General features: G+C 48.6%; 1 protein-coding gene across 1 annotated transcript; it reads left to right on the top strand.

Annotated features, from left to right (window-relative positions):
- The first annotated feature begins 281 nt into the window (after positions 1–281).
- On the top strand, positions 282–26,145 carry rasa2 (RAS p21 protein activator 2). Its single transcript, XM_084674276.1, has 24 exons — positions 282–421; positions 2,876–2,999; positions 5,558–5,661; positions 5,817–5,911; positions 9,283–9,359; positions 11,311–11,394; positions 11,648–11,720; positions 11,823–11,899; positions 12,534–12,635; positions 13,775–13,928; positions 14,624–14,772; positions 15,398–15,512; positions 16,333–16,407; positions 16,514–16,637; positions 17,615–17,721; positions 17,989–18,075; positions 18,171–18,248; positions 18,370–18,443; positions 18,540–18,646; positions 22,320–22,402; positions 22,516–22,721; positions 22,848–22,951; positions 23,065–23,245; positions 23,681–26,145. Exons 1-24 carry the CDS (start codon positions 304–306, stop codon positions 23,709–23,711), a joined length of 2,529 nt encoding a protein of 842 aa, XP_084530402.1. The 5' UTR covers positions 282–303; the 3' UTR covers positions 23,712–26,145.
- The last annotated feature ends 401 nt before the right edge of the window (positions 26,146–26,546 follow it).

Below are 26,546 nucleotides of genomic sequence, written 5' to 3'. Positions count from 1 at the left end.
TTCCCCTTTGCTTTTACTATGCAGGTTGTGCTATCCAGACCGCTTCCATGTTTCTGGCAATTACTTAAATGTTTGTTGGCCTACACCTTCAAATCCATTTCGTATTAATCTTGACAGCTTCACTTGGTGCTGCTGTGGTGTGTAAATAAACTTAAGTCACAAGTGCAAATTGCCCTAAGCTAATTCACACTAGACCCCAGTTTAGGTTTTTATGTGTGGTTTGTAGTTACTGCCCTGCGGCCAATAGCGCTCATAGTGACGCTGCAGTAGGTTGGCTCTGGGAGCTTGCATTCATAAACGGATATGATAAGCGTCGAATGTACAGTGTACCAGCAAGAGAAACACACACAGTCAAGTCAGACCATGGCGGAAGAAGACGACATGACTATTCGGATTTTACAAAGCCTGCGTGGAAAGATATGTGAGTGCAAATAATTTAGCTAGCTAGACTAGCTAGCTAATCTAACGCGCTTTATTCAACTGAGCTGGTCTACCTAACAAAAAGTGAGCGAACGGAAAGGAAAGATAGGGGCGCGGTGCACTGACTGAGCCAGTTCAGTCAGCCACTAGTTAGCCTAGCCTAGCCTAGCTATCTAGACTAACGTTGACTGCTCAAGTATTGTTGTGAATGAAGATTGCCCAGGTTCTTGTAAAATGTAGGTATTTCGTTTGAATTGTCAGGACTTTTAATTGCGCAAAATTCCCTTGTAATACTTTCGCCTTAGCAACAAGTAGAAGTTGACTCGTAAATAAGCTTAGAAATCTTAGCTACTCTAGCTAGCTGTAGTACAGTAGTTAGTTAGCGCGATATCGTGCCTAACATTCTTCGGTAAGGTGCCTCGCCGTCCCGCGGTGCACATTGTCACCCTTAGCCCGGGTGTCTGCATTGAATGCAGAGATTTAAAAAAATGACAGACCGACACTTGTGAAACGAAATGACAGATAGCTAAATCAAGGGCATTGCGTATCGGTAATGTTAAGTCAGCTGTGGTTTTCACACCCTCATTAGGCAAGATGATCATGTCAGTGTATTTTGCAAGCTATAATTTCCTAAAATTATACTTGGGACTCGTTCGTATTTCCGAGGAATCGATCCAGTTATTACAGTATATTATGTTTAGCCTCCGTGGTATAATTTGATGGCGCAGAACAACTGATTTTGTCATTAGCTAGTGATCAACTTGGCCTGGCGTCGGAAGGAATTGTCGTCTCATTGATGCTAAACGAGTAGACCTAGATGCTGTGAGTTTACATGCACATCTTCAAAACATCTTGCCTGGCCTGACTCCCAGGAAGCTGCTAGTTATTATGGCTAATAAATGTACCTGTTTTGATGCTAACTAAATGCGTGACCATGTAGAGGTAGCTTAATTTGAGTTTACATAATGTGTCACCAGACTCAACTTGATATAGTTAGTTAGCTTGTAGTTATTCAGTTGATCCAAAATGGCTAGATTATGATTGATAAGAGGCTCTTTATACAAACTGCTTTGTATCAGAAGTAGGTGTGAGAGAGGGACACTGTCCCTGGGAAAACGATACTGGCTTTTAGAGGTGAATTGTCACCATTTTATGTCCAGGAAGTCATGTACATCTGGGATTCTACAAATTGGTCAACTCTTCACTCTCATGTTGTTCACTTCTAGAATTGATGTAATGTAAGCATTAGAGTAAAATATTTTGAATAACAAATAAACAGAGGTGGAGCCTATGGCTGCTTTTACTACTAAGATGTATTTTACTAGAGACAAGCTAACATTGTCAGCACCCAAGTTTAACTATTATGAACCAACTAGCAGGAAGCAGTAGAAAAAGAGGAACCAGCAGAGCTGGTGAATATAGTGTAACTGTGCCATCTTTCGAAACTTTTGTTGTTCCTCATAGTGTTTTCATAATGCTTCTAAAAGCATCAATGGCGTGTGTGTGTGTGTGTGTGTGTTGTTGCTAAGGCCCATTCCCCTTCTGGCCTATGCCCTTTGAGTCTCAAGAGCTGCCATCGTCATTTATAGTGAGGATGATGTGGAGGATGGAGATTGCTAGTTAACGTCTGAACTTGATCCAGGTCAGGCTTAGTGGGGCTCAGTGTTCACTTTGGTTTTCACAGCCCTTTTCTTGGATTAGTCATATTAATAGCCTTTTTAAAGGGCTGATCCTTACTACGGCTTTTCCCACTCCGTTTGCCTGGCCTTACATATCCCGACCTCTGACCAATTTAGATCGCTGTAAACTTGCTGAGTAATCCTTTGAAAGCTAGCCATAAGGCTAACGTATTGGTCCTAACAAACCCATTGGGTGTAGGGATGTGTTTTGTGCGGTTGGTATCTGTGTGTGTACTGTAGGGTAGTCATGCTGGAGGTAGGCCTACCAAGTTTTCTGCTGAGTTTGTCATGTGTGAATCAGCGCTCCACTGACATCCAGGAGAATGCTGGGAGGAAGCTCTCGTTATTTTGTCTTCAGCCACATCTGACACACTGCACCTCTGCTCTGCCACATCCGCACTGTGCTGTTCTGCACACAGCCAGGCTCTCGTCACACCACCACCATAGCTCATGAGGATGTGGTTTATCAAAACAAACCTTGTTTGTATGGAAAAGTGTGGAGCTGTAACTGCACCTGAAAGGCAGTGAGTGGATTGTAGGTGATTGTTTGTCCCCATTGATTGGGGACAAACAAGGCCTTGAGTTGCCTTGGCAGTTGGCCAAGGCTTAAATGAGTGTCGTCTTATCTTTTTTTATTCCTATTATTCCTTGCCCTTAAACTCAGGTGTTACCGACAGATTGTGCCCTATGGGCCCAACTTGCTCATTTTCTTTGTATGATAACTACTACTGGCTGTCCTGTCATCAGAGTTGCCTGCTTCCCTCTCACTCCTTCAGGTGAAGCTAAGAACCTGGGTCCAACCTCAGGTCCAAACCGCCAGCGAGACCTCTGCACCTTCTGCACCATCAATCTGGACCAGGAGGAGGTGTTCCGCACTAAGGTGTTTGAGAAAAGCCTGAGGTAAAACACACACACACCACAGAATAACATTGCGTCTCGGCCAATGATCTGTTGATATGGGTCCAAAATCCTCTTTAATCGCCCACATTTGCTTTTCGAGTCCCTGCTGCGTTGGGTTGCGCAATTGCCACGATTGCTGACGAGAGGTGATATCATATGATGTGTAACATCCTGTTCCTGCCGGGGCGATCTCTCTCAATCTCATTGATCAGCTTGTGTCAGATGTCATGAAGCTTGACCAGTATAGAATCCACCATCTCGTGGATGTTGAAATGTGTTCTGTTAATCGATGGGGATCTCATATTCATTGTAATTGAAACGTGTCCCTTTGCTGTTCGTGGAACTTTCTGATGACTTCTAAGCAAGGGCATGTTAGAGTTTATGAGCTGTCTATGGGGAAACATCCACAACTGACTCATTAATCTGCAAAACTCTCTGAATTAGGCTACAGGCATATTTGATACAACTATAGTGTACTTGTATTCCAGTAAGTGTCGAGCTCATAGTAATGATTTGAGATGGATTTCAAGGAACCCTGTGTGTTTCTAAGTCCAGTTCCACTCACTGTAAACACGGGCTTGCCTCCTCTAAGTATTTCACAACCATGTATTTTCTCTTGATTTCTGACATGTTAGAAGGGCTCGATTTACAGTTTCTGAAGAAGTATGTCCTCCCACGCAATCTCTCTCTCGCTGCACTGCAGTCTCTCTCTGTCTCTCTCTCTTATTCTCTTTCTTTTTCTTCTCAATTTCTCTGTCTTATTCAGTTTCTTTCTCTGCTAACTATCTCTATTCCCTCATACCTGACCTTGCTGGATTAAAATGTCAAAGTGACCCGTAATACTACAGTCTCAGAGTTTCAGAGACCTGTCAAACATACTCTGTTGCAGAATTATTTCATGGATTAATGTATGTTTTCAATGATCATAAACATTATTGTTTCATAGTTCAGTATTTTTCTTTCTAATATGAACAGATATTGCTTCTGGCTCTTACACTTGTGGAGCCACTTAAGGAATTCAACTTTTGTATCAATTTAACCAATAAATGGAACCTTCTAGACACCAGACCCATAGCAGCATCAGTAGCTCATCATGTCACTCTTAACGGCCCTGAGCAGTGTTATATTCCCCCAATACAGAGGCTGATCAGCTTTCTTCAGGTCACCTTTTTATTCTGACCTACGGTGGCACACTAAACCCATGTCCTGCCTGAACATCAAATGCATCAAACCTAAAGGGGGGAAACAGCTGTGCACCAGCGGTCGTTCTCCCCCTGGGTGTGGAAGGTAGCGTCAGGGTAATGAGCTGTGCTGGATGGGGTGTCGCTACGCCCTGGGTGTGGAAGGTAGCGTCAGGGTAATGAGCTGTGCTGGATGGGGTGTCGCTACGCCCTGGGTGTGGAAGGTAGCGTCAGGGTAATGAGCTGTGCTGGATGGGGTGTCGCTACGCCCTGGGTGTGGAAGGTAGCGTCAGGGTAATGAGCTGTGCTGGATGGGGTGTCGCTACGCCCTGGGTGTGGAAGGTAGCGTCAGGGTAATGAGCTGTGCTGGATGGGGTGTCGCTACGCCCTGGGTGTGGAAGGTAGTGTCAGGGTAATGAGCTGTGCTGGATGGGGTGTCGCTACGCCAGGACGTCTCTGGGATGTCGCTACGCCGGCCTCAGGGACAAGCCTCACAGGAGCTGCTGGAAACGTCTCGACAGCAGAGAGACTGCTTCTGTGTCATAACATGGGCACATTCAATCTTTTCAAATTCAGACCATAATACATGTTTATACTGTGGGATAAGCCCAGATGTGTGTGTGTGTGTGTATTTGCATGTTTATATGCGTGCGTGTGTAGGTTACAAGTGTTTTAAGTGCATGTGAATGTGTTCACCAACTGGAGGACGCGTGGTTGGTTTTCACAACGTGGAAGTGTTGCCAAATTGTTTCTACGGATGTGTAAGAAGCGTCCACAGGGCAGCCTGGTTTGTAAAAGAGACTTTCTCGTCCACTCGGTTCGCTGGTTGCAAAAGCCCATGTGAAGTAGACCTGTGGAGCCAGAGGAAGGGGCTGTTCTCTCCCTCAAGGCCCAGGCTGTAGGGCTTCAGTAGGGCCTGCTGCTAAGCCTGCTGTGTTTGGTGGTGGTGGACGGCTGGTGAGCCGGCAGAGGCCTGTCCCGTGTGGAAGGTGCCCAAACCTGAGGCCTGTGAGCCAGAGGAGGCCCTGAGCCAGCTCCACAGGTCAGCCATATGCTGCTCAGAGGAGGGCCTGCCACCACATACGGCTATATATAGCTGCCAATGTTTAATGATTGCTGCTGCAGTCCTGGTCGTGTTCTGACCCTGGAAGCAGGTTAACCCGTATGCCTCCTTAGAGGCAGGAAAAATAAGTTAGGCTTGCTTTGGCCAAAACAGAAATCTTCTCCTGGGATCCACTGCGTTTTATCTGATTATCTCTAATTGAATTTATTTAGTTTGTAAACAAATAGATTTAGCTGAACTCTGTTGGCTATTTAAATGATTGGCTGTTTGGTTCCAGAGCAGCTCATTCACAAATCTCCTACCTGCTTTTACAGCCCCTTCTACGGAGAGGACTTCTACTTTGAGATTCCACGACCATTTCAGTGTTTGTCCTTTTACGTCTATGCCAAGAGTGTTTTCCAAAGGGATCTACCTGTTGGTATGTTGTCTAGATTTGCAAGCAAATATGACAGAAATTCAAATATTCCCCCAAAAATGTTTGTGCACACGCATTCAACTTCAAGTTAAAAGTACTTGTGCAAGGCATTGTATATTAATTGTTGTGTTTCTGTGTGCATCTGTGTGTGTGCACAGGGAAGATATCCATCCGTAAAGAGGACCTATGTAAACACAGTGGAAAGGAGCACTGGTTTGGCTTGCAACCTGTGGACCCCAACTCTGAAGTCCAGGTGAGTGGTCCCTTCACACACACACACACACACACCCACACACACACACACACACACACACACACACACACACACACACACACACACACACACACACACCCACACACACACTGGTAAGGGCTTCATTTCTGGAGGCTGCTTCCTACCGTGGTGTAGTGCTGCAGTATCACATGGGGTTCTGTTACTCAGCCCTACCGTGGTGTAGTGCTGCAGTATCACATGGGGTTCTGTTACTCAGCCCTACCGTGGTGTAGTGCTGCAGTATCACATGGGGTTCTGTTAGTCAGCCCTACCGTGGTGTAGTGCTGCAGTATCACATGGGGTTCTGTTAGTCAGCCCTACCGTGGTGTAGTGCTGCAGTATCACATGGGGTTCTGTTAGTCAGCCCTACCGTGGTGTAGTGCTGCAGTATCACATGGGGTTCTGTTAGTCAGCCCTACCGTGGTGTAGTGCTGCAGTATCACATGGGGTTCTGTTAGTCAGCCCTACCGTGGTGTAGTGCTGCAGTATCACATGGGGTTCTGTTAGTCAGCCCTACCGTGGTGTAGTGCTGCAGTATCACATGGGGTTCTGTTAGTCAGCCCTACCGTGGTGTAGTGCTGCAGTATCACATGGGGTTCTGTTAGTCAGCCCTACCGTGGTGTAGTGCTGCAGTATCACATGGGGTTCTGTTAGTCAGCCCTACCGTGGTGTAGTGCTGCAGTATCACATGGGGTTCTGTTAGTCAGCCCTACCGTGGTGTAGTGCTGCAGTATCACATGGGGTTCTGTTAGTCAGCCCTACCGTGGTGTAGTGCTGCAGTATCACATGGGGTTCTGTTAGTCAGCCCTACCGTGGTGTAGTGCTGCAGTATCACATGGGGTTCTGTTAGTCAGCCCTACCGTGGTGTAGTGCTGCAGTATCACATGGGGTTCTGTTACTCAGCAGGTCAGTCTGGCAGCTCTCCCCACAGCACACATCACTTGCTTTTTCTTTTTACTTTTGCTACATACTGCAGCTGCCCTTACAAGTACGCTGTTGCATGCAGTATGCATACAATTAGGACATACTACTTTATCTACATACATTTGGCACAATTCATAGCGCAAAATGTGAATGTTGGTTGGTGCTTCATTTTTACCTTGGAGATACAAAGAAAATCTAATAGCTGTTGGTGGACATCCAGGAGAGCTCTGCTGTTACATTGTAATGTGCCGGTATGCAGTTCAGTCACAAAGGAGTGCAGGTCAGAATAGCTAGAAAAGTGCAAGCAGAATGCAAATTGTGACCGAATGCGGTAGGACATCTTGGTATTTTTGGCATACTGCGTTTGACATAATATGTATCGGGACACACTCAATAATTCTGTGGCAAACTAAAACTAAATAGTATGGTAGAACAGGGTCTACCAGTGTCTGACAGTGTTGTCTTTGCTTCCTGTTTATGATTCTGTGTATTCTAATTGGCTCGGTAGAACCCGCTTCTCAAAGAAAGAAGGGATGAACGTGTCCTCCAGGATGTCATTGTCAGCCTAGATGTTTCCTCACCCCCCCTCCCCACAGCTAGTCGCAGTTCCCCAGGTGCTGCCTGGTGACGTGTGTCGGTGTGTAAACCCACACAAAGGAAGTGTGTGCTCCTTAACCCCCCTGGGGGAGAGAGGCGAGCCAGATGGATGTGGCATCCCGCGCGACGGGGAGAGAGACCCGGCAGGTGACAGGAACTCTCTTGCTTATGATGAGGCGTGCTGTAGGACTCTGAGAGGTCTAGTGGAGAACGAGCCGTCAGGACCTAGCGCCCTGATCCCCTCAGCATCCTTCTACCAGCACCCTGATCCCCTCAGCATCCTTCTACCAGCACCCTGATCCCCTCAGCATCCTTCTACCAGCACCCTGATCCCCTCAGCATCCTTCTACCAGCACCCTGATCCCCTCAGCATCCTTCTACCAGCACCCTGATCCCCTCAGCATCCTTCTACCAGCACCCTGATCCCCTCAGCATCCTTCTACCAGCACCCTGATCCCCCTCAGCATCCTTCTACCAGCACCCTGATCCCCTCAGCATCCTTCTACCAGCACCCTGATCCCCCTCAGCATCCTTCTACCAGCACCCTGATCCCCTCAGCATCCTTCTACCAGCACCCTGATCCCCTCAGCATCCTTCTACCAGCACCCTGATCCCCCTCAGCATCCTTCTACCAGCACCCTGATCCCCTCAGCATCCTTCTACCAGCACCCTGATCCCCTCAGCAGCCTTCTACCAGCATCCTGATCCCCTCAGCATCCTTCTACCAGCACCCTGATCCCCTCAGCATCCTTCTACCAGCACCCTGATCCCCCTCAGCATCCTTCTACCAGCACCCTGATCCCCTCAGCATCCTTCTACCAGCGCCCTGATCCCCTCAGCATCCTTCTACCAGCACCCTGATCCCCTCAGCATCCTTCTACCAGCACCCTGATCCCCTCAGCATCCTTCTACCCGGCCACGAGCTCAGCCAGGGGCCGGGACCTGGGCCGCGCCTCGTTGCACAACAACCTCCTCCAAAACCTCCCAGCAGCCCTCACTGCAACTGTTGCCCACTCCCTGGGCTATTTTAAGCCCATCTCTGCTACAGTGATTCACTCTGAAGGGTACACTCTCCAACTCCAGTTCCATCTCAATTGTAATAGTGCTCTATGAGAGGGGAATGGAACCCATGTCGCGCGGTGAGAACAGAGCTGGGGGGGGGGGGGGACGGCACACATGGTGAGGCAGGTGAATGGAGAGGACTGTGTGGAGGTAAAAGGCGCTGAGTGCGTGACTGTACCTCAGTCGCCTGCGCTAATTCTTCCTAATGAAGGCTAAGGTGCTTCATGAACCAGAACTCAGCACCTGCTGGGTTGTGGATAGGGAGAAGGGGGAGGGAGTTAAAGAGACAGGGAGAGCGAGTGTGGGTGTTCTGAGTGTGTGGGTGGGAGGTCATGTGTTTTTGTGTGTGTGTGTTTTCTTTCCGGCCGTGTGCTGACACTTCCGAAGGCGAGGAAGCATTCACCACATCCGACCTGATAAGGACTCTGAGTGTTCAACATGACAGCTAGCCGCCACTGCCCGTGTCTCTCTCACTCACTCCCCCATTCAGCATGTCTAAGAGAGCACTGGGTCACAGGCCTTATTCACTACCTCCTCCACAAAATGATATGCACTATAGGCCAGTAAAACCACAGAATCTTACACAATGTTACACCAACAGCATGTAAAGCTTTATGGTAATGTGATAACGCTGCAATAAAGCGGATAAGAAATCAACTGTATGGTTAAGCAAGACAGAAACGGACTCATGCATGACCAGATTTGGTGTCAATGGGTGATGGGCTACCCTGGGTGTAGATACGTGACGCCTGCTTCTCCTCTGACAGGGCAAGGTCCACCTGGAGATGCGTCTGAATGAGCTGATCACAGAAAATGGCTCTGTGTGTCAGCAACTGCTGGTGCGGTGAGTACAGTCTACCTCTGCTCCTCTCTGCTCCTCCCTGCTCCTCTCTGCTCCTCTCTGCTCCTCTCTGCTCCTCTCTGCTCCTCTCTGCTCCTCCCTGCTGAACACAATGGAGCCTGAACACCACAGTCACTGGTTTTCAAAAGTATTTTTCACTCGGAATAGTCGTAAAATCGCACGTGGAGAGTCTGGCCTAAGTAAGTTATGTATGAGATTGGACCACAAGTGATCAGATCCATCATGAAGTTGTATCTTAGTATATGAAGGCTTTACAGGTTCAGTTCAGCATCCCTCCCCCTTCAGCACAGGCACCCAGGAGCCACAGCGCTGAGCTGCCACAGTGGGTTGCCTGGGGTTACCACAGGTTACCATTGGTTCCCCTACCCCCAGGCCCGGCTCCCCCCAGAGCAGACGCTCTTCCTTTGATGTGTCTACCTCTATTCCGTTTACTTCCAACACCCGAGTGTGTCCCTTGTGTGTGTGTGTGTGTGTGTGTGCATTGTCTTCACCTTGTTTAAGGACTCCCCAATGACATTGAAAGGATGTTTGTACATTGCTAATAATGCATTGTTTCCAACAGGTGTGAGGGATGGGATGGAAATAGAGACACATTTTAACTAGTGCTGGGCGATAAACAGTACCATTCAAAAGTTTGGACACATTACAAACTTTTGACTGGTACTGTATATACAAAAATTGATATCTTCACATCTCACGATATTCGATATATATACATATATCGAATACGTTTGCCTTTAAATAATACAAAAAACATGATTTTCTTTTGCCTCCATTAGAAAACAACTAAAACAACAACATGTGTAGTGCAAATTTAAGCAGTTGCCATAACATGATACTTGCAGAGGTCAATTCATGCAGAGGTCCTTATATGACAGGACAAAAGGATAGCTGAAGAGAGTGCCTGTGCGAGTGCAATTTTCAGTTAGTGTGTGTGTGAACACAGAGGAGCCAGACAATGATCTTAAAACACCAGGACCACATTTAGTTGAGTTTTTTTATATTTGATATTCACAATATTTTCACATTTTACATCGTCGTCAAAATTATTGCAATCTCATCGCTAATATTTGATATATTGCCCAGCCCCTATTGTGACACAGAGAGTGTAGGAGAGAGAAACGTGCGCTGAGCAATGAAGTGCGAAGAGAAATGCGCCAAGGTGGTTTTGTTGGTTTCGAGCTTCCATTCATACGAATGCAGTAGATTCATTGTCAATGAGGAGGAAATGATGGCATCTCGACAGGAAGCCAGTGCTGTCCGCCATGAGGCCGCTGTGGTTAGCTACCAGCGTCACACTACACCGGCCGAGGGACCTGTTCTCCCTCTGCACCCAACCACACTGTCACACTGTCACCCTCCTGATGTCACCAGCCACAGCCGAGCAGTGTTCATGTCGTCAATGTCACTCGTCTCAATGTTTCATCAACCTTATCTCTGTAACCGGATCAGACGAAAAGGCTTTTTGGCTATGCTCAAGTGAGATCTCCACCTGTGTCCAAAACGACCATGGCATGCATTCCTCATGTGCAAAATGCAATTGTCGCTGGAACGGCAATGCAGCAGTCCACCTGTTTGAGCTTTAGTCTCGCCTCGTCTTTTGCACCTCTTCTATGACAAAATGAAAAACAACTGTACCTCAGTCATTTGGCTGAGAAGACACCACAGCCCAGACAACACCTTCATATCTCCTTCACACTCTCTCTCTCTCTCTCGTGCTGAATCTCTGTCGCTGAATCTCTCGCTCACTCTCTGTGACCTCAGCCAGGCTCACTGTTGGAGCTTCTGACATGGTCATTCACCCCTTCTGTGGTCTCATTTACATCCTGTTTACCATACAGGATGTTGTGTCAAAACACTTGACAGTGTGGTTATAGTCAGTGTTGTGTCTTACTTTAGTATGTTTGTGTGTGTGTCCCCCCCCCCCCCGCAGGATAATTGAATGCCAAGGTTTGCCTTTGATAAGTGGTCAGAACTGTGACGCGTACGCCACTGTTTCGCTGGTGGGACCTGCAAGGTAAGTCCTGCTGTTCCTAGTCAGCCATTTAATGACAGGGGGAAAACAGCCAGGAACAAGTGGATTGAACCCCAGAATCCATACATCATATTGATGATCTGATAATATCATATTCACATGACAATGTGACATCAACACAAACTGTGAAAATGTGATATTCTTTCTTTTGAAAATAAGGACTATATATACTCCTCAGCCCGGCACTACTCAACAGTGCTGTGTGTTCAAAGCTGTCCCTTCTCCCTCTCTGCAGGGTAGACCAGAAGAAGACCAAGGTGAAGAAGAAGACCAGTGACCCTCAGTTTGAGGAGACCTTCCACTTCGAGGTACCTTCCTCCTGTCTGATATGGGTCTGGTAGCAGGGTGTCTGGTGACATGTTAGTAGAGGAGACAGACATGCTTGTGTCTCTCCCCCCCCCCCCCCCCAGGTCACCAGGTCCAGCAGTTACACCAAAAAATCTCACTTTCAAGTGGAGGAGGAGGACATTGAAAAGCTCGAGATCAAGTAAGGATGCCTCTGTTTGCCTCCTTTCTCTGTCTCTCTCTCTCTCTCTCTCTCTCTCTCAGCCTATCCCTCCTTTCCTCTGTGCCCTGACAGAACACCTTGTTTCTCCATCATACTGTACGCAGACTTGTAGTTCATACCCTAGATGTGTATTTGAGAGAACAGTCATTTCCCAAAGTAGCACAGTAGGGTGAACTGACTGAGCCTTTTGATGTGAGGGGCTTGTGTCCCTCTGTTCTCCAGCAGAGTGAGAGCCCGGGCTAGGCCGAGCCACACAGGTAAACATGCATGGCTGCTGTTCACAGCTGAATTGGAGGTTTCATTGCATGCATTTCTACCAAGTGTACTGACTCTTACATGCATATACTGTACCTGTATATGTGTGTGTGTGTGTGGGCGCGTGTGTGTGTATGTGAACACGGACCTCCCCCCCCCCCCCCCCCCCCCCCCCAGGTGAGCGAGACTAACTCACGAGTGCTCTATGAGTTGAGCCTGAGGTGTTTTGTGTTTTGATTAGACTGTGGACAATGTCGCTTGGATTGTAATGATGCCTGAGGTTTTTTGTGTCCTTATTACTGACGTGCACACCTGTTTGACCCCTCTGTCCCCCCTCTCTCCCTCTGTCCATCTGTAGAGTTGATTTATGGAACAATGGGAATTTGGCTCAGGACATTTTCCTGGGGGAGACGCGAGTATCTGTCAAGATCCTGAGAAATGACCATATTCACAGGGCCTGGTGAGGGGACACACTCACACACACACACACACACTCACACACACACTCACACACACAACCTCTCATAGAATCCACACAATATCCATGTCTTGCCCAACATGAGTTGCGTTCTGAACTAACCCAAATAAGCAACGTGAGAATGAACAACCCCAAAACTCAAATCTGCTTACGTGCCATTTTAATGTGGTGCGAACGCAGCAGCCGTCCAGTCCTCCAGCGCATGGCAGTGCTCAGCAACATGCCCCTGCTGTGCATACGTGCTATGAACTGCTGCAGAACACATTCACACACTCTGTAATGAAGTGCCTGCACCTACACGTCTGGAGCGGAACACTCAGAGAATGTGGTGTGCAAGAGTAACTGGAAAGGAAGGCTGATTAAGAGATGAGCAGGGCAGATAAGGGGACACGCTGGGTTAGGCACAAGCAAGGCTGGCTGTGTTTCTCTCAGGCGTGGGGCTGCCGTGGTGATGTCACCACAGTGACCTTCCTCGAACCCTTTTCTCCAGATTGGTAAATACGTGTTAGTGTCAAAAGATATTTGATATATGATAAATGTGATATTTGGTATGTGGTAAATATGTGATATTTGGCTCTGTGGTGGACCTAGACCTAGTCTAAACGGTGTATCAATAAAATTGTAAGTCATACAAATGATATAGAAGCTTTCAGTCATTTTCTTCGGCTGAACTCGGCCTCATGCTAGCGGCGTCCAGTAAACATTGTGTGTAAGAGATAAAACATGGTGTAGATTCCAATCGGTGTTTTTGCGTGTGGTGCTGTGAGAGGAGTGTGTGGGCGTCCATTTGCACGAACACGGCCGCCCGTGTCCTCTGCCAGTGACAGCCACACACGCTCTGTAGCGTAAACACACACACGGTAAACAGTGCTCGGCCCGGCCATTTGGTCTGTGTCTGGTGACGGCTGTCCAGAGCGCTTGTGGCTCAGTAGCAGCAGTGGGTTCGTCTCTGCCTGGATCTGACCCAGGCTGCTGCTCCCCCTGGTGGTCAGTCACAGGCTATGCAGGCACACCACAGCCAATTCAGTGAATTGTGTGTGTGATTGCATTGACCATTGGTCTGTTGTTTCCGTAGACTGAGTGTGTGTGTGTGTGTGTGTGTGTTGACCTGGGGTTTCCAGGTACCTCCTCCAGCCCAAGGGGAATGGAAGCAAGTCTAAGAATGATGACCTGGGCTCCCTGCGTCTGAATGTGACCTACACCGAGGACAATGTGCTGCCCTCTGCCTGTTACACACCCCTCCGCACCCTGCTCCTCAAGTCCCCCGACGTCAAGGTGACTACCATCCAGCTGCTGCCTGGCCTGCTGTCCTCCTACATCTGTCTTATCTCCCTTCATGTCTCTCTCTGTCTCCCTCCTGGCCCTTCTGTCTTATCTCTGTGTCTCCCTTCATGTCTCTCTCTGTCTCCCTCCTGGCCCCTCTGTCTTATCTCTGTGCCTCCCTTCATGTCTCTCTCTGTCTCCCTCCTGGCCCCTCTGTCTTATCTCTGTGTCTCCCTTCATGTCTCTCTCTGTCTCCCTCCTGGCCCCTCTGTCTTATCTCTGTGTCTCCCTTCATGTCTCTCTCTGTCTCCCTCCTGGCCCCTCTGTCTTATCTCTGTGTCTCCCTTCATGTCTCTCTCTGTCTCCCTCCTGGCCCCTCTGTCTTATCTCTGTGCCTCCCTTCATGTCTCTCTCTGTCTCCCTCCTGGCCCCTCTGTCTTATCTCTGTGTCTCCCTTCATGTCTCTCTCTGTCTCCCTCCTGGCCCCTCTGTCTTATCTCTGTGTCTCCCTTCATGTCTCTCTCTGTCTCCCTCCTGGCCCCTCTGTCTTATCTCTGTGCCTCCCTTCATGTCTCCCTCCTGGCCCCTCTGTCTTATCTCTGTGTCTCCCTTCATGTCTCTCTCTGTCTCCCTCCTGGCCCCTCTGTCTTATCTCTGTGCCTCCCTTCATGTCTCTGTCTCCCTCTGGGTGTCCCTCTCTGCTCTAGCCCATCTCTGCGTCCCCGGCTCACATCCTGGGGGACATCTGCAGGGAGCGGTACGAGGCTGTCCTGCCCGTGGTGCGGCTGCTGCTCCATCACAACCGCCTGGTGCCCTTCGTCTCTGCCATCGCTGCCCTGGAGCTGGACAACACCCAGTGAGCACACACCTCTATACTGTACAGCCGTGGCCAAAAGTATTGGGAGCGACGTACATTTTGTGTTTGCAAACTTGCTGGCCCTTGGCATAACATGACTGCTAACATGATTTCAGTAAGTCATATCAGCACAGGGGAAAGTGTGAACTAGTTCTAGCCAGGTGACATCACCATATCTTTCTGATGCAGAAGATTGACTGCTGTAAAAGAGGGAACTATTTGCATAAATTTATTGTATTTATTTTTTCAAAAAAGCTTTTCAAAATACAAAATGTGCCTTATTGTATTCCAGTATTCTACAGAAATGTTAATTTTTTTCCTCAAATACTGAACCATCAATCTTTGCAAAACACATTTGTCATTGCCAAAACTTATGGCCATGACTGTACACACACTGAAGATCTACTGACATCAATACTGTCCAAACACTGATCTCACACACATATACACTCACACATAATGTTTACATGCAGACGTACCGAAATCTTCACATTGTGGAATTTCATTCACATTGCAGTCGCAATCTAGTTTGAACTTGTGTGTGGACGACTCGTGACGTAGTCGAACCTGTGTGTCCTCCCGACCTCTGACCCCCCCCCCCCCTCCAAAATCTCTGCTCGTTCAGGGAGGCCAACACCATATTCAGAGGGAATTCACTGGCGACGCGCTGCATCGACGACATGATGAAGATAGTGGGGAGGAGCTACCTGACGGTGACCTTGAAGCCCGTGCTGGACGAGGTGCTCCATCACGCCACTGCACCCCTGACATACACTCATGCTCCTTTACACTGCACCCCTGACATACACTCATGCTCCTTTACACTGCACCCCTGACATACACGCATGCTCCTTTACACTGCACCCCTGACATACACGCATGCTCCTTTACACTGCACCCCTGACATACACGCATGCTCCTTTACACTGCACCCCTGACATACACTCATGCTCCTTTACACTGCACCCCTGACATACACGCATGCTCCTTTACACTGCACCCCTGACATACACTCATGCTCCTTTACACTGCACCCCTGACATACACGCATGCTCCTTTACACTGCACCCCTGACATACACTCATGCTCCTTTACACTGCACCCCTGACATACACGCATGCTCTTTTACACTGCACCCCTGACATACACGCATGCTCCTTTACACTGCACCCCTGACATACACGCATGCTCCTTTACACTGCACCCCTGACATACACGCATGCTCCTTTACACTGCACCCCTGACATACACGCATGCTCCTTTACACTGCACCCCTGACATACACGCATGCTCCTTTACACTGCACCCCTGACATACACGCATGCTCCTTTACACTGCACCCCTGACATACACGCATGCTCCTTTACACTGCACCCTTGACATACACGCATGCTCCTTTACACTGCACCCCTGACATACACGCATGCTCCTTTACACTGCACCCCTGACAAATACACGCATGCTCCTTTACACTGCACCTCTGACAAAAACAAACATGTTCCTTTACACTGTAAAGTGTACACTGTCTAACTGCTGTCTTATATCTGATGTTCCACCTAGATTTGTGAATCCAACAAAACATGTGAAATTGACCCGATTAAACTGAAGGAAGGGGACAACGTGGAGGTGAACAAGGTACAGTACACCTCTTCCTGCTTGTCACGCCATGTGCCAGCCTATCACGGTAGAGCGTGTACGATGAGGGGGTGCGCCCGTGTTGAAACGGCTGTGTTGTCTGCAGGAGAACCTCCAGGGCTACGTTCAGAAGGTGTTCTCCTCCATCACCCAGTCCAGCTCCAGCTGCCCCCCCCTCATGTGTGACGTGTTCAGGTCCCTGCGCCAGATGGCGTCCAAGCGTTTCCCAGGTGAGGCCAGCCAAGGCCGAGCGCCTAGACCCGCCCCTCTCAGGGCTCCAGCTTGCTACTGGACTCCCACTGGGAGCCATCGTTCATGCACTAGCCCGTGATGCAGCCGACCATGTTGGGTCGTTGATTTGGTGTTTAACTGGGGTTTGCACAATGATAATGTCTGGATATGAGCATCACTTTATTCAACAAAGTGACAGAAAGAGATGTAGGGCATGACAAAAGTGAGACCCATTTGTTTGAGACCCAAGAGCCCCACCTACTGGTGCTAAAGTAGCCTTTGAGCCTGGAGAGAGCGTTCAACATGGCGACCGATGCTATCTCATTCCAGTTCAATGAATGCGTTTAAATGATCCGAAAACACTCCTCAGAACAGCACTACATGTCCTCGGGTCCCGATCCAGACACCTTCCAAATTACATTTTCAAAAAGTGCCCACTTCTCGAAATAATCAAGCCACAAACAGACAAGATTACTGCCCAACAGCAGCAGCTTGTAAAGAGTGTGTCCACCACAAGGTGGAGCTACAAGCTTGCCCATCCTCTAGAGCAGGGCTGTCCAATCCCAGCCCTCAGGGTCCACTGTCCTGCATGTCCCCCACCCATTTGAATCAGGTGTGCTGCAGCAGGGAAACATCTAAAACATGCTGAACAGCGGACCCTGAGGGCTGGGATTGGACAGCCCTGACCTAGTGTAACTGTATTTCCACACAGTTGTCCATTACAATATGAAGTACATAAAACAGATCCCAAATCAAAAACATGTTTTCCCCATTTCTAAGTTGCTGGGAGATGTTTGATGCAGTCTGTATGTATGTTACGTGACCACCCACCACACTGAGAGGACCTGTCAGTAGACTAGAAGCCCGGTCATTGGTCAGACGTGCCTAGTTCTCATGCATCTAAGGGGTCTGGAAGGGTCCGAGTGTGTCTGGGTAACGAGCGAGGGCCTTGTGTCGTGTGCCGTCTCCTCCACAGCCGACCCCCACGTGCAGTACTCTGCCGTCAGCAGCTTTGTGTTCCTGCGTTTCTTCGCCGTGGCCGTGCTCTCGCCACACACCTTCCAGCTGCGGCCCCACCACCCCGTGAGTCGCCCCCGTCGACGCCCCCTGTCCTGCCAGCAGGGCAGGAGGAAAGAACCGCCGTTTGGGCTCCAGTTTTTAGTCATTTATTTATGATTTAGTCAAACATATTTAAGTCCTAAATGTGATTTCATGTTTTTATATTATTTAAATATTTCACATGATTTGTACTCTGTGGTAATGGAGGTCCGTGTGCGCGCACGTGTGAGAGAGAGAGAAAAGGAAGTGGACATAGTATGTGGTGTGATGTCCCGTCTGCCTCCTTCCCAGGACCCCGAGGTGTCCCGCACCCTCACCCTCATCTCCAAAACCATCCAGACCCTGGGCAGCTGGGGCAGCCTGTCCAAGAACAAGCTGGTAAGGCTGGCAGGGCTGGTTAGGACGGGCGACTGGGATACGTGTTCCCTGACTGTTTCGGAGCATGAACTCCTCCCTTTCTGTTTTCTCCTCAGTCCAGTTTTAAGGAGTCCTACATGTATGATTTCTTCAAATCATTCCAAGAAGATAAATGTATTGAAAAAGTCAAAAAGGTAAAAATATCTCTATATATATATATCTATATTACTGTTGTAGACCATACAAAGCTTGTTAGAGTGAGCCTTTTCTGGTGTTGCCATGTGTGTTGGTTGAGCGTGTTCTCTGCCTGTCCAGTTCCTAGATGAGATCTCCTCCAACGTGAGTAAGGAGTCTAGTGGAGTGGAGGATTCCGTTGTTCTGAAGGAAGGGTATGTGGGACTGCCTGCTCAAACCATACTTTGACATGGCTCTGCAGTGCTATGTAGCTTGTGATACGTCCGGTTTAGCAACGTGTGTGTGTCCAGGGAGGTGCAGAAGAGGGCCCAGGGAAGAAGACGCATTGGTAAGAAGAACTTCAAGAAGAGATGGCTGAGAGTGACCAGCAGAGAGCTCTCCTACCACAAGCACAGAGGTGAGACATCCACCACGTCAACAGCAACAACACACAGATTGTCATCTTCACCAACTCCCTCCAGCTGGTCTCCTGTCTCCTCATGGGCATGGCCGCCTGGGGACGATGAAAACGTCTTCCGTGGCCAGCCAGCTTCCTAGATGGGAGGGGGGGGGGGGGGCAGGGTTTCACCTCATTAGACGGTAGAAACAAATATGTCGAAATGATGTCGGGGTCATGTTCGGCGACGTGGGCTGGGCGAGTCTTCTTGGCATGGTAATTCAGCTTTTGGCATGGTAATTACAGGCAAGCTGTAACCGTGGTAACACTAATTGCATGACAGGGTAACAAACTCAGTGCTTCAGCTTAAATGAACTGCATCAGGTTCAATTACATGAAAAACAGAATGCCTGTCAGGTTCAGGCTGGGTTCCCGGGTTCCCATTCTCTCAAACTCGGCCGGAGCCCAACTCTAAACCTCATCTCACATCCACTGTGCTGCACTGAGGCCCCTGCTGCCTTGCCCTGCCCAGCCTCGAGGGAGGGAGAGACCTGCCTCGACCTGTCCAGTATCCTGCTACTGCACCCTGGGTTAGGGTGTTAGGGCCCAGTGTGAGGGTCAGGGTGTGAGGGCCCAGTGTGAGGGTCAGGGTGTGAGGGCCCAGTGTGAGGGCCCAGTGTGAGGGTCAGGGTGTGAGGGCCCAGTGTGAGGGTCAGGGTGTGAGGGTCAGGGTGTGAGGGCCCAGTGTGAGGGTCAGGGTGTGAGGGCCCAGTGTAAGGGTCAGGGTGTGAGGGCCCAGTGTGAGGGCCCAGTGTGAGGGTCAGGGTGTGAGGGCACAGTGTGAGGGCCCAGTGTGAGGGTCAGGGTGTGAGGGCCCAGTGTGAGGGTCAGGGTGTGAGGGCCCAGTGTGAGGGCCCAGTGTGAGGGTCAGGGTGTGAGGGCCCAGTGTAAGGGTCAGGGTGTGAGGGCCCAGTGTGAGGGTCAGGGTGTGAGGGCCCAGTGTGAGGGCCCAGTGTGAGGGCCCAGTGTGAGGGTCAGGGTGTGAGGGCCCAGTGTGAGGGTCAGGGTGTGAGGGCCCAGTGTGAGGGTCAGGGTGTGAGGGCCCAGTGTGAGGGCCCAGTGTGAGGGTCGGGGTGTGAGGGTCAGGGTGTGAGGGTCAGGGTGTGAGGGCCCAGTGAGGGCCCAGTGTGAGGGTCAGGGTGTCTGGTAAATGGTAGCAGGAAATGCTAGCCCCCGAGTTACCCTTCATGGTTCTTCTACAAAAGGTATGGCCAGAATAGCTTTTAATCCAGGCAATCTACAAAGGAGAGCTAGCACATCCTCGTCACTCCAGCCAGGACAGTATCAGATCATCCACCTCCTCTGAGAGCTAGCTGCCATATTTAGCATGGAATGCTGGACTTGAGTAGAAGATGAATAAAACAAAAGCAAATTGTGTAGCAGTGCGTTCCTTATTGGAAGATTTTCGAAGTCGAGGCTGTTTTTTTAAGCAGTCGTGAATTATTTGGCAAGTGGTGATAGCCAAATGTGGCCTTTACTTAATTTACTGCACGTCAGAATTCCCTGGCATGTTCCTCAGAACAATCGTTTTTGATGAATTTTCCCAGAGAAAATGTTTCGGAGGTTGACGCTCTGCAGTTTACACGCGTTTGCGTGCTTGCATTTGTACATACAGCACTCATAACTTGGGCTGTTGTCATTGTGTCTGATGGTGTCCTGTGTCCACACACTGGATCCTCCTGCAGGGTCCGCAGTCCCAGCACATACCATGGTTTGCTTGCTGGGGTTTCTCAGGGTTCGTGCGAGTGTTAACTGGGGCTCTGCGTGCGCTGTGGTGTGTGGACAGGCCCGGACTCTGCTGGCTGGTTCTGGTTTTCGTTGCGCTTCCTGTCTGTTGCTTTCAAGGCAGGCCAGAGCAGGCGGGGAGTGAGGAAGGGGGCTGGGAGAGGCCTGCACTCTGCCTGACCCCGGCCCTGCCCCTGACCCAGCCCACAGACAGGAGTCCTGACAGACACCCAAGTCCCAGAGCAGGTGTGCTTCTCTTCTGCAAACACACTCGCCCCTCTGTCTCTCCCTCTCTCTCTGTTATTTATCTCTCTCCCCCTTTTCTGTCTTTCCCTTTCCATCTCCTCCTGGCTTTCTGCTCTCTCCCCTCTGCTTTCCAGTCAGACTTCCATACGCAAACACTATTTCATTTTTTTTGCCAATAGCAATTCCCAACATCCAAATAATTATTATCTTTTAAAACATTTTTGGACCACAAGCCCTGTAGCCCAGTCATAGCCCAACCTTAACTGTCCGCATTGTCCAGTTTGCAGTAAGGGCCTCTCATGTCTATTTGTCTTGAAGTGTTATGCAACATTATCATGATTCAATGTCGGTCCCTGTGGACCCAATAAAGAAGCTAAGGGTTGACTCAGGCCATGTCAATGTTTTAAATCAGACACATTAAGTTACTGGATCCCAGAATGTGGTCCAATCCAGACAGTCGAGGAGCGGAGACTTGTGACGGTCAGAAAGAACATGTACGTGTGGACCGTCAGTAGGGCAGGCAGTTCCTCATCAGTGTCAATGGACTTTAGAAGTTGCCCATTCCTGGGTGGTTCTGCACGTCAAAAAACAAGCTCCTGGGAAGAGTCTGTATTAGTCTGGCTGACTCCACCGTGTTGCTCTGAAGCAGCACACGGTGGGATTGCTGCAACCCAGTTGGAGTGAGGCGGAGGCCCTGGCCCTGTTCAGGAGCCCCGCTGTGCTGGGAGGATCATGTATCAACTCTGGGTTTACGAGGGCCTTGATTTGTAGCCTGTTGCATGAGAGGCCACGATAAGCCCTGACGCTGTGCAGAGGAGAAACTGAGGGTGCATGTGTGCGATTCCACTGGAGAATGTGTGTGTGTGTGTGTGTGGTGGGGTTAGGGGACAACTTCACAGATGCTCGGGGGGGGGGGAGGGGGGTGGTTGTGCAAGCTTCACTGAGGCTGAACGTGCTTGTGTTGGACTCCAGGCGAGGGCACGGGGCCTGGCGCAGAGAGACCACAGGCAGGTGCAGATGGGACGGCCCCTCTCTCACCCCCTGGAGCTCACCACCCTCTCTGTTTTCAGAGCCAGGAATAATGGTCATGTTGAGGGGCAAGAATGCCTTGTGTGTGTGTGTGTGTGTGTGTGGAGATGGAGCGGAATCTCTGTTTGTTGGAAGGAGATGGGAGATGGTGAAATGCAGTTGTTGGCTGGCTGTGTTCAAAGGGATGCTTGTCAGGGCTTTGGGTATGAGCTGATGATCACCAGTAGTGCAGCTTGAGCACACACGTTTTGTGTTCTGGCCTCTGACTGATTGTATGAACCATATGTAGACATATGGTTTTTGTTCTCGGCCCAAACATTAACATAAACGTTAGCATCTGCACACAATTATTGACAGAAAAGGAAATCTTAGCCTATTTTATACAAATATTGAAACATTGAATGTTTGCACATGAAATTGCACTTTCATCAAGACCTCTGATTACATTGACAATAAAGTATTCCCGTTTGGAATTTGGCCGACATTACTTGACTTGACATTCTTTCGTTTTTTATTAAAAAGGCACAGTGACCTCAAATCAAAAATCCAGGTGAAAGGTTTGGAGCTGATCCTACAGTTTCCTTTTACCTGGTATCAACATTCCATTGTGAGCATACGTGTTTGTCCTCCCCAGGTAAAGAGGCATTGTGTGTCATCCCTGTAAAGAATATTCGGGCTGTGGAGAAACTGGACGAGAGTGCTTTCAACCGCAAAAATGTAAACAGATCTTTTAACACTTGATATTGGATTTATAACTACAATACCCATGATGCCGTGGTGGACCCCCATGTTTGCGTGAGACTTGTGGTAATCAGGACTCCTGTCCCCAGATGTTCCAGGTGATCCACAGTGAGAAGCCCCTATATGTGCAGGCCGGTAACTGTGTGGAGGCCAGCGAGTGGATTGAGGTGCTAAGCCAGGTGTGCCGCTGTAACCCGGGGCGACAGGTCACGTACCACCCCTCCACCTACTCGGGGGGCGTGTGGCTGTGTTGCCAGGGGAGCGACAGCCAGCCGGGCTGCAAACCCTGCACCCCGTAAGTGACCCTCTCTCTCTGTTAAGAGCTGCGTTGTGTACATTAGATGTGCTTTTCATTTGGGTGTCGACATGTTCCTCTCGAGGGACATCGTTTGTCATGTGTCATGTGTCTTCCCTCCCCCAGGACCACGCTGGCCAATCTCCAGCTGGACATCGACTGTGACAGGGAGACGGAGCGCATCTACTTTCTCCTCTCCTCCAACTACTCCAAGCTCCAGAAGATGGAGGGTGAGGCCCACCTGGCTAGTCAGTTACCCTGCAAGTGGATAAGGCTGGCCTTTCAGGGCTTAACTCTGTGTGTGTGTGTGTGTGTGTGTGTGTGTGTGTGTGTCTGCCCCCAGACGCCTGTGCCAGCATAGCGGTGTACCAGGGTCCTCAGAGGGAGCAGGATGACTACTCCCTCTTCACCATCCAGGACCCCAAGGAGACGTTCCACAGCCTCAAGCAGATCGGCCTGGTCCTGAAGGATCTGCAGGAGCAGCACCACACCCGCAGCACCCTCACCGCCCAGTACGGCAGCCAGTACGTCAGCACTCACACCCTGCCTCCTCTCACACACACACACCTACATCCTGCCTCTCACACACACACACCTACACCTTGCCTCTCTCAGACACACACTCACACCCTGCCTCTCTCACTCACACACCCACCTATATCCTGCCTCTCACACACACACACACACACCCACACACACACCTATATCCTGCCTCTCACACACCCACACACACACCTACATCCTGCCTCTCACACACACACACTTACACCCTGCCTCTCTCACTCACACACCCACCTATATCCTGCCTCTCACACACACACACACACACCCACACACACACCTACACTCTACCTCTCTCACACACACACTCACACCCTGCCTCCTCACACACACTCATACCCTGCCTCTCACACACACACACACACATCTCAACAGAGGTTTTGGGTCTTGTTTTCCAGGGATAACCCAATAGTGGGGAAGACATCCTAACCAGCATGGAGGCGTCTGACCTTAGATGGCCACACCAGTGACGGCACAATGCCACCTGCTACAGTTCAACACTGGAGCCTCCAAACGTCAACAAGCGAGAAGGCGGCCTGCCACCGCAGAGAGACAACAAGGCAACTCTGAGGCAATGCAGCGCCATCCAAAGGCCAATCAGAGTAGAGCGTGTCGTCACCTGACCCTCACCGGGGGCTGATGATTGATCCCCGAAGAGCCCCTCCCCCAAACACGTCTGATCTCCACCTGAAGAGAATGCTCTCCACCTCCTGTCCTCTGTTTTGTTCCTACACTCATGTGAAACCAGCATAGTTAATTGGTGTGCGTGAATAGGCTGCTAAGTCCAAATTTTTGTATTCACTCAAAATGTTGTACTGTTCTTAACCATAATCCTTTACAGTCCCTCACAGTCCTTAGTTTGGTTCTGTGCCCAGTTTTGGGCCAACAGCAGGTATAGTTTGTCATCTTTTTTTATGTAAAGGGAATGTTCCCGAGCTCCCTCTGCTCCTCCTGTTTTTCAGCTCTTTTGTGCTTTGAACAAATATGGATTTCAGAGTACAAGTCAAGTGGATAAAACCAATCTGCCTTATTTTTTTATTTTTTTTCCAACAGTTGTGGCTACTAATCTCTTAAACACCCTAAAGTAAGGGAACAATGCTGAAGCACTTTAAATATTTGGAATAATCCAGATGTAATAATTTAGATACGTGGTATCAGAGAACCCCATATCGATCAGTTAAATGATCTTGTGTACGTTTTTATCTCATTCTTGTACGATAACCTTTCTTATGACTATTTTTCTGAAGCCAAAGACTATTTCGCAGGGTTGACTTGAAAAGGGTATTATTGTATTTGGAATACAGATGTTTTAAAATGGAAAGAAATATATATTTAGTTCATGTGTACATTTTGGTAACCTATATTTTCTCTTTTTTATGACAGACAATTTGATCATGTAACCTCTAATATTTTCTGAAAAAGTAGAGGATCGAATGATGTTATGGTCATAACATTAGTCAAGTGAATGACTGGTAGTATGATATTGTGGTATCATAGTTCACCTCCTTTCTATTTGAAATCCTGTTGTGGCATATTGTTGTCACAATCGGCACAAATCAACGTCCGTTGACACGTTGTCCATTTGAAGATGATCCCAACCGAGCACGCATTGAAATCTGTCTTGAGAAGACCTTTCCTCGCTGAGCCCAACCCCTGGTTACAGGAGAACCTCCCAGTTGACAGAAAGTTCCAGAATTTGTGATTTGACAATCTATAATCAAAGACTTTAATTCAATCATGCATTGGTTTGTGTTTTAGGAGGATCAGGCCTGCACAATTGTTTGTTGTCAATCATTTGTCTCAGTCTACCAGTTTGAAAGTCAATATGTAGAACAAATACCTACCAACTTGAACTTTGGTTGAGATATGTTGCCGTCAGAACAGAGTTATTAGCGTTGCATATTTTTTCTTTTGGGAATATTTGCTGTCAGAAATCTTGTCTTTGGTCCATCATATTTCTAACATGCATGTCCCATATATTTAACAGAATGTTTTTTTTTTTTACGTGTGCTTTCTATGTCTATTTTTCAAACACTGTGATCTGACCTTGATCTTTCATAACTGTTTATTTAATGTCTCAATGTTTTTCTTCAGTGGTACTAGGAAGCTGGCTAGTTATCTGTCTCAGATGAGAGAGAACAGGAGAGTTTGTGGATTTTGCGGTGTTACTGAGATGAACCTGCTCAAAGCAACCCCCCAAGCTCTGTTCCACTGTGCTCCCTGTGCACGTCCTAGTCCAAGACTCACAACCTCCCTGTTCTTGTCATGGTGGTGTTACCTGTTGCATGTTTAATGAAGGTTAAGATGTCATGGTCTTTTCGTTTTGATTTCTAACAGTCATACCTTTTTGATCGTGACAAGGGAAACATTTTCTCCAGCCCACATCCTCTCCCTGTTGGGAATGTTATCATTGCACCAGCAGACAACCAGACATGCCCCAGCCTTAGTCACCCAATGAGTTAGGATCTCCCAACTGTATGTACATCTGTACTTAATTCTCATGCCTGACTTGGCATTAAGGAAGGTACATTTACGGTACTGGCTACAAGGAACTGGACTATCCTTGTAAGATGACAAATCCACAAAATGGCTTTTTTGAATAGAAGATGCTGAAATGATATCAACATTTTGCATACAATCTGGTGTGAATTGGATGATTTAAAAACGGTCTTTGGTTATATGTACATGACAAGATACCACCACATGATGAATGCACCATTATGTTCTTGTGTCTATATCAGGACTGTAGGACATGGATTTGTTTTCCTCTGTTATTTAAATGTTTTATAAATATTTTCTCAAGATTTCAGGGTTTTTTATTTGTCCATTGAAAATAATTTACAATAAAACCTTTGCCAATGTTTTTTGTTGTTGTGATACTTTGATGTATGGAGGATTGTGTTGCCAAAACAAGATCAGTGATCCACTTACCGCTGGCAAGACCCCCATAACAAGTTTCAATTACTGCTGAGCCCACATGATGCGTACCTACATAGAACTTCCTAGGTAACTACAATATTGTTAGTTAAGGCAGTGGTTCCCAACCCTGGTCCTTGGGACCCCCTTTCCTGCATGTTTTAGAGGTTTCCCTGCTCCAACACACCTGATTCAATTGAATGGTCGTTAACAGGCGTCCGCAGAGCTGGATAACGACCCAGAGTCCTCACAGCTCCAATCCATCTGCTAGCTAGACTGATCTATTCTCCTTAAACCTACAGTAATGATGGATCAACATCTGACAGCTATGTCACACATTATTACTAT

The sequence above is a fragment of the Hypomesus nipponensis genome, chromosome 15 (assembly GCF_054491055.1).
Source record: "Hypomesus nipponensis isolate SF chromosome 15, ASM5449105v1, whole genome shotgun sequence".
NCBI lineage: Eukaryota > Metazoa > Chordata > Actinopteri > Osmeriformes > Osmeridae > Hypomesus > Hypomesus nipponensis.
Note: the sequence above shows the minus strand (reverse complement) of the source record. Positions and strands in the feature narration are given on the sequence as shown.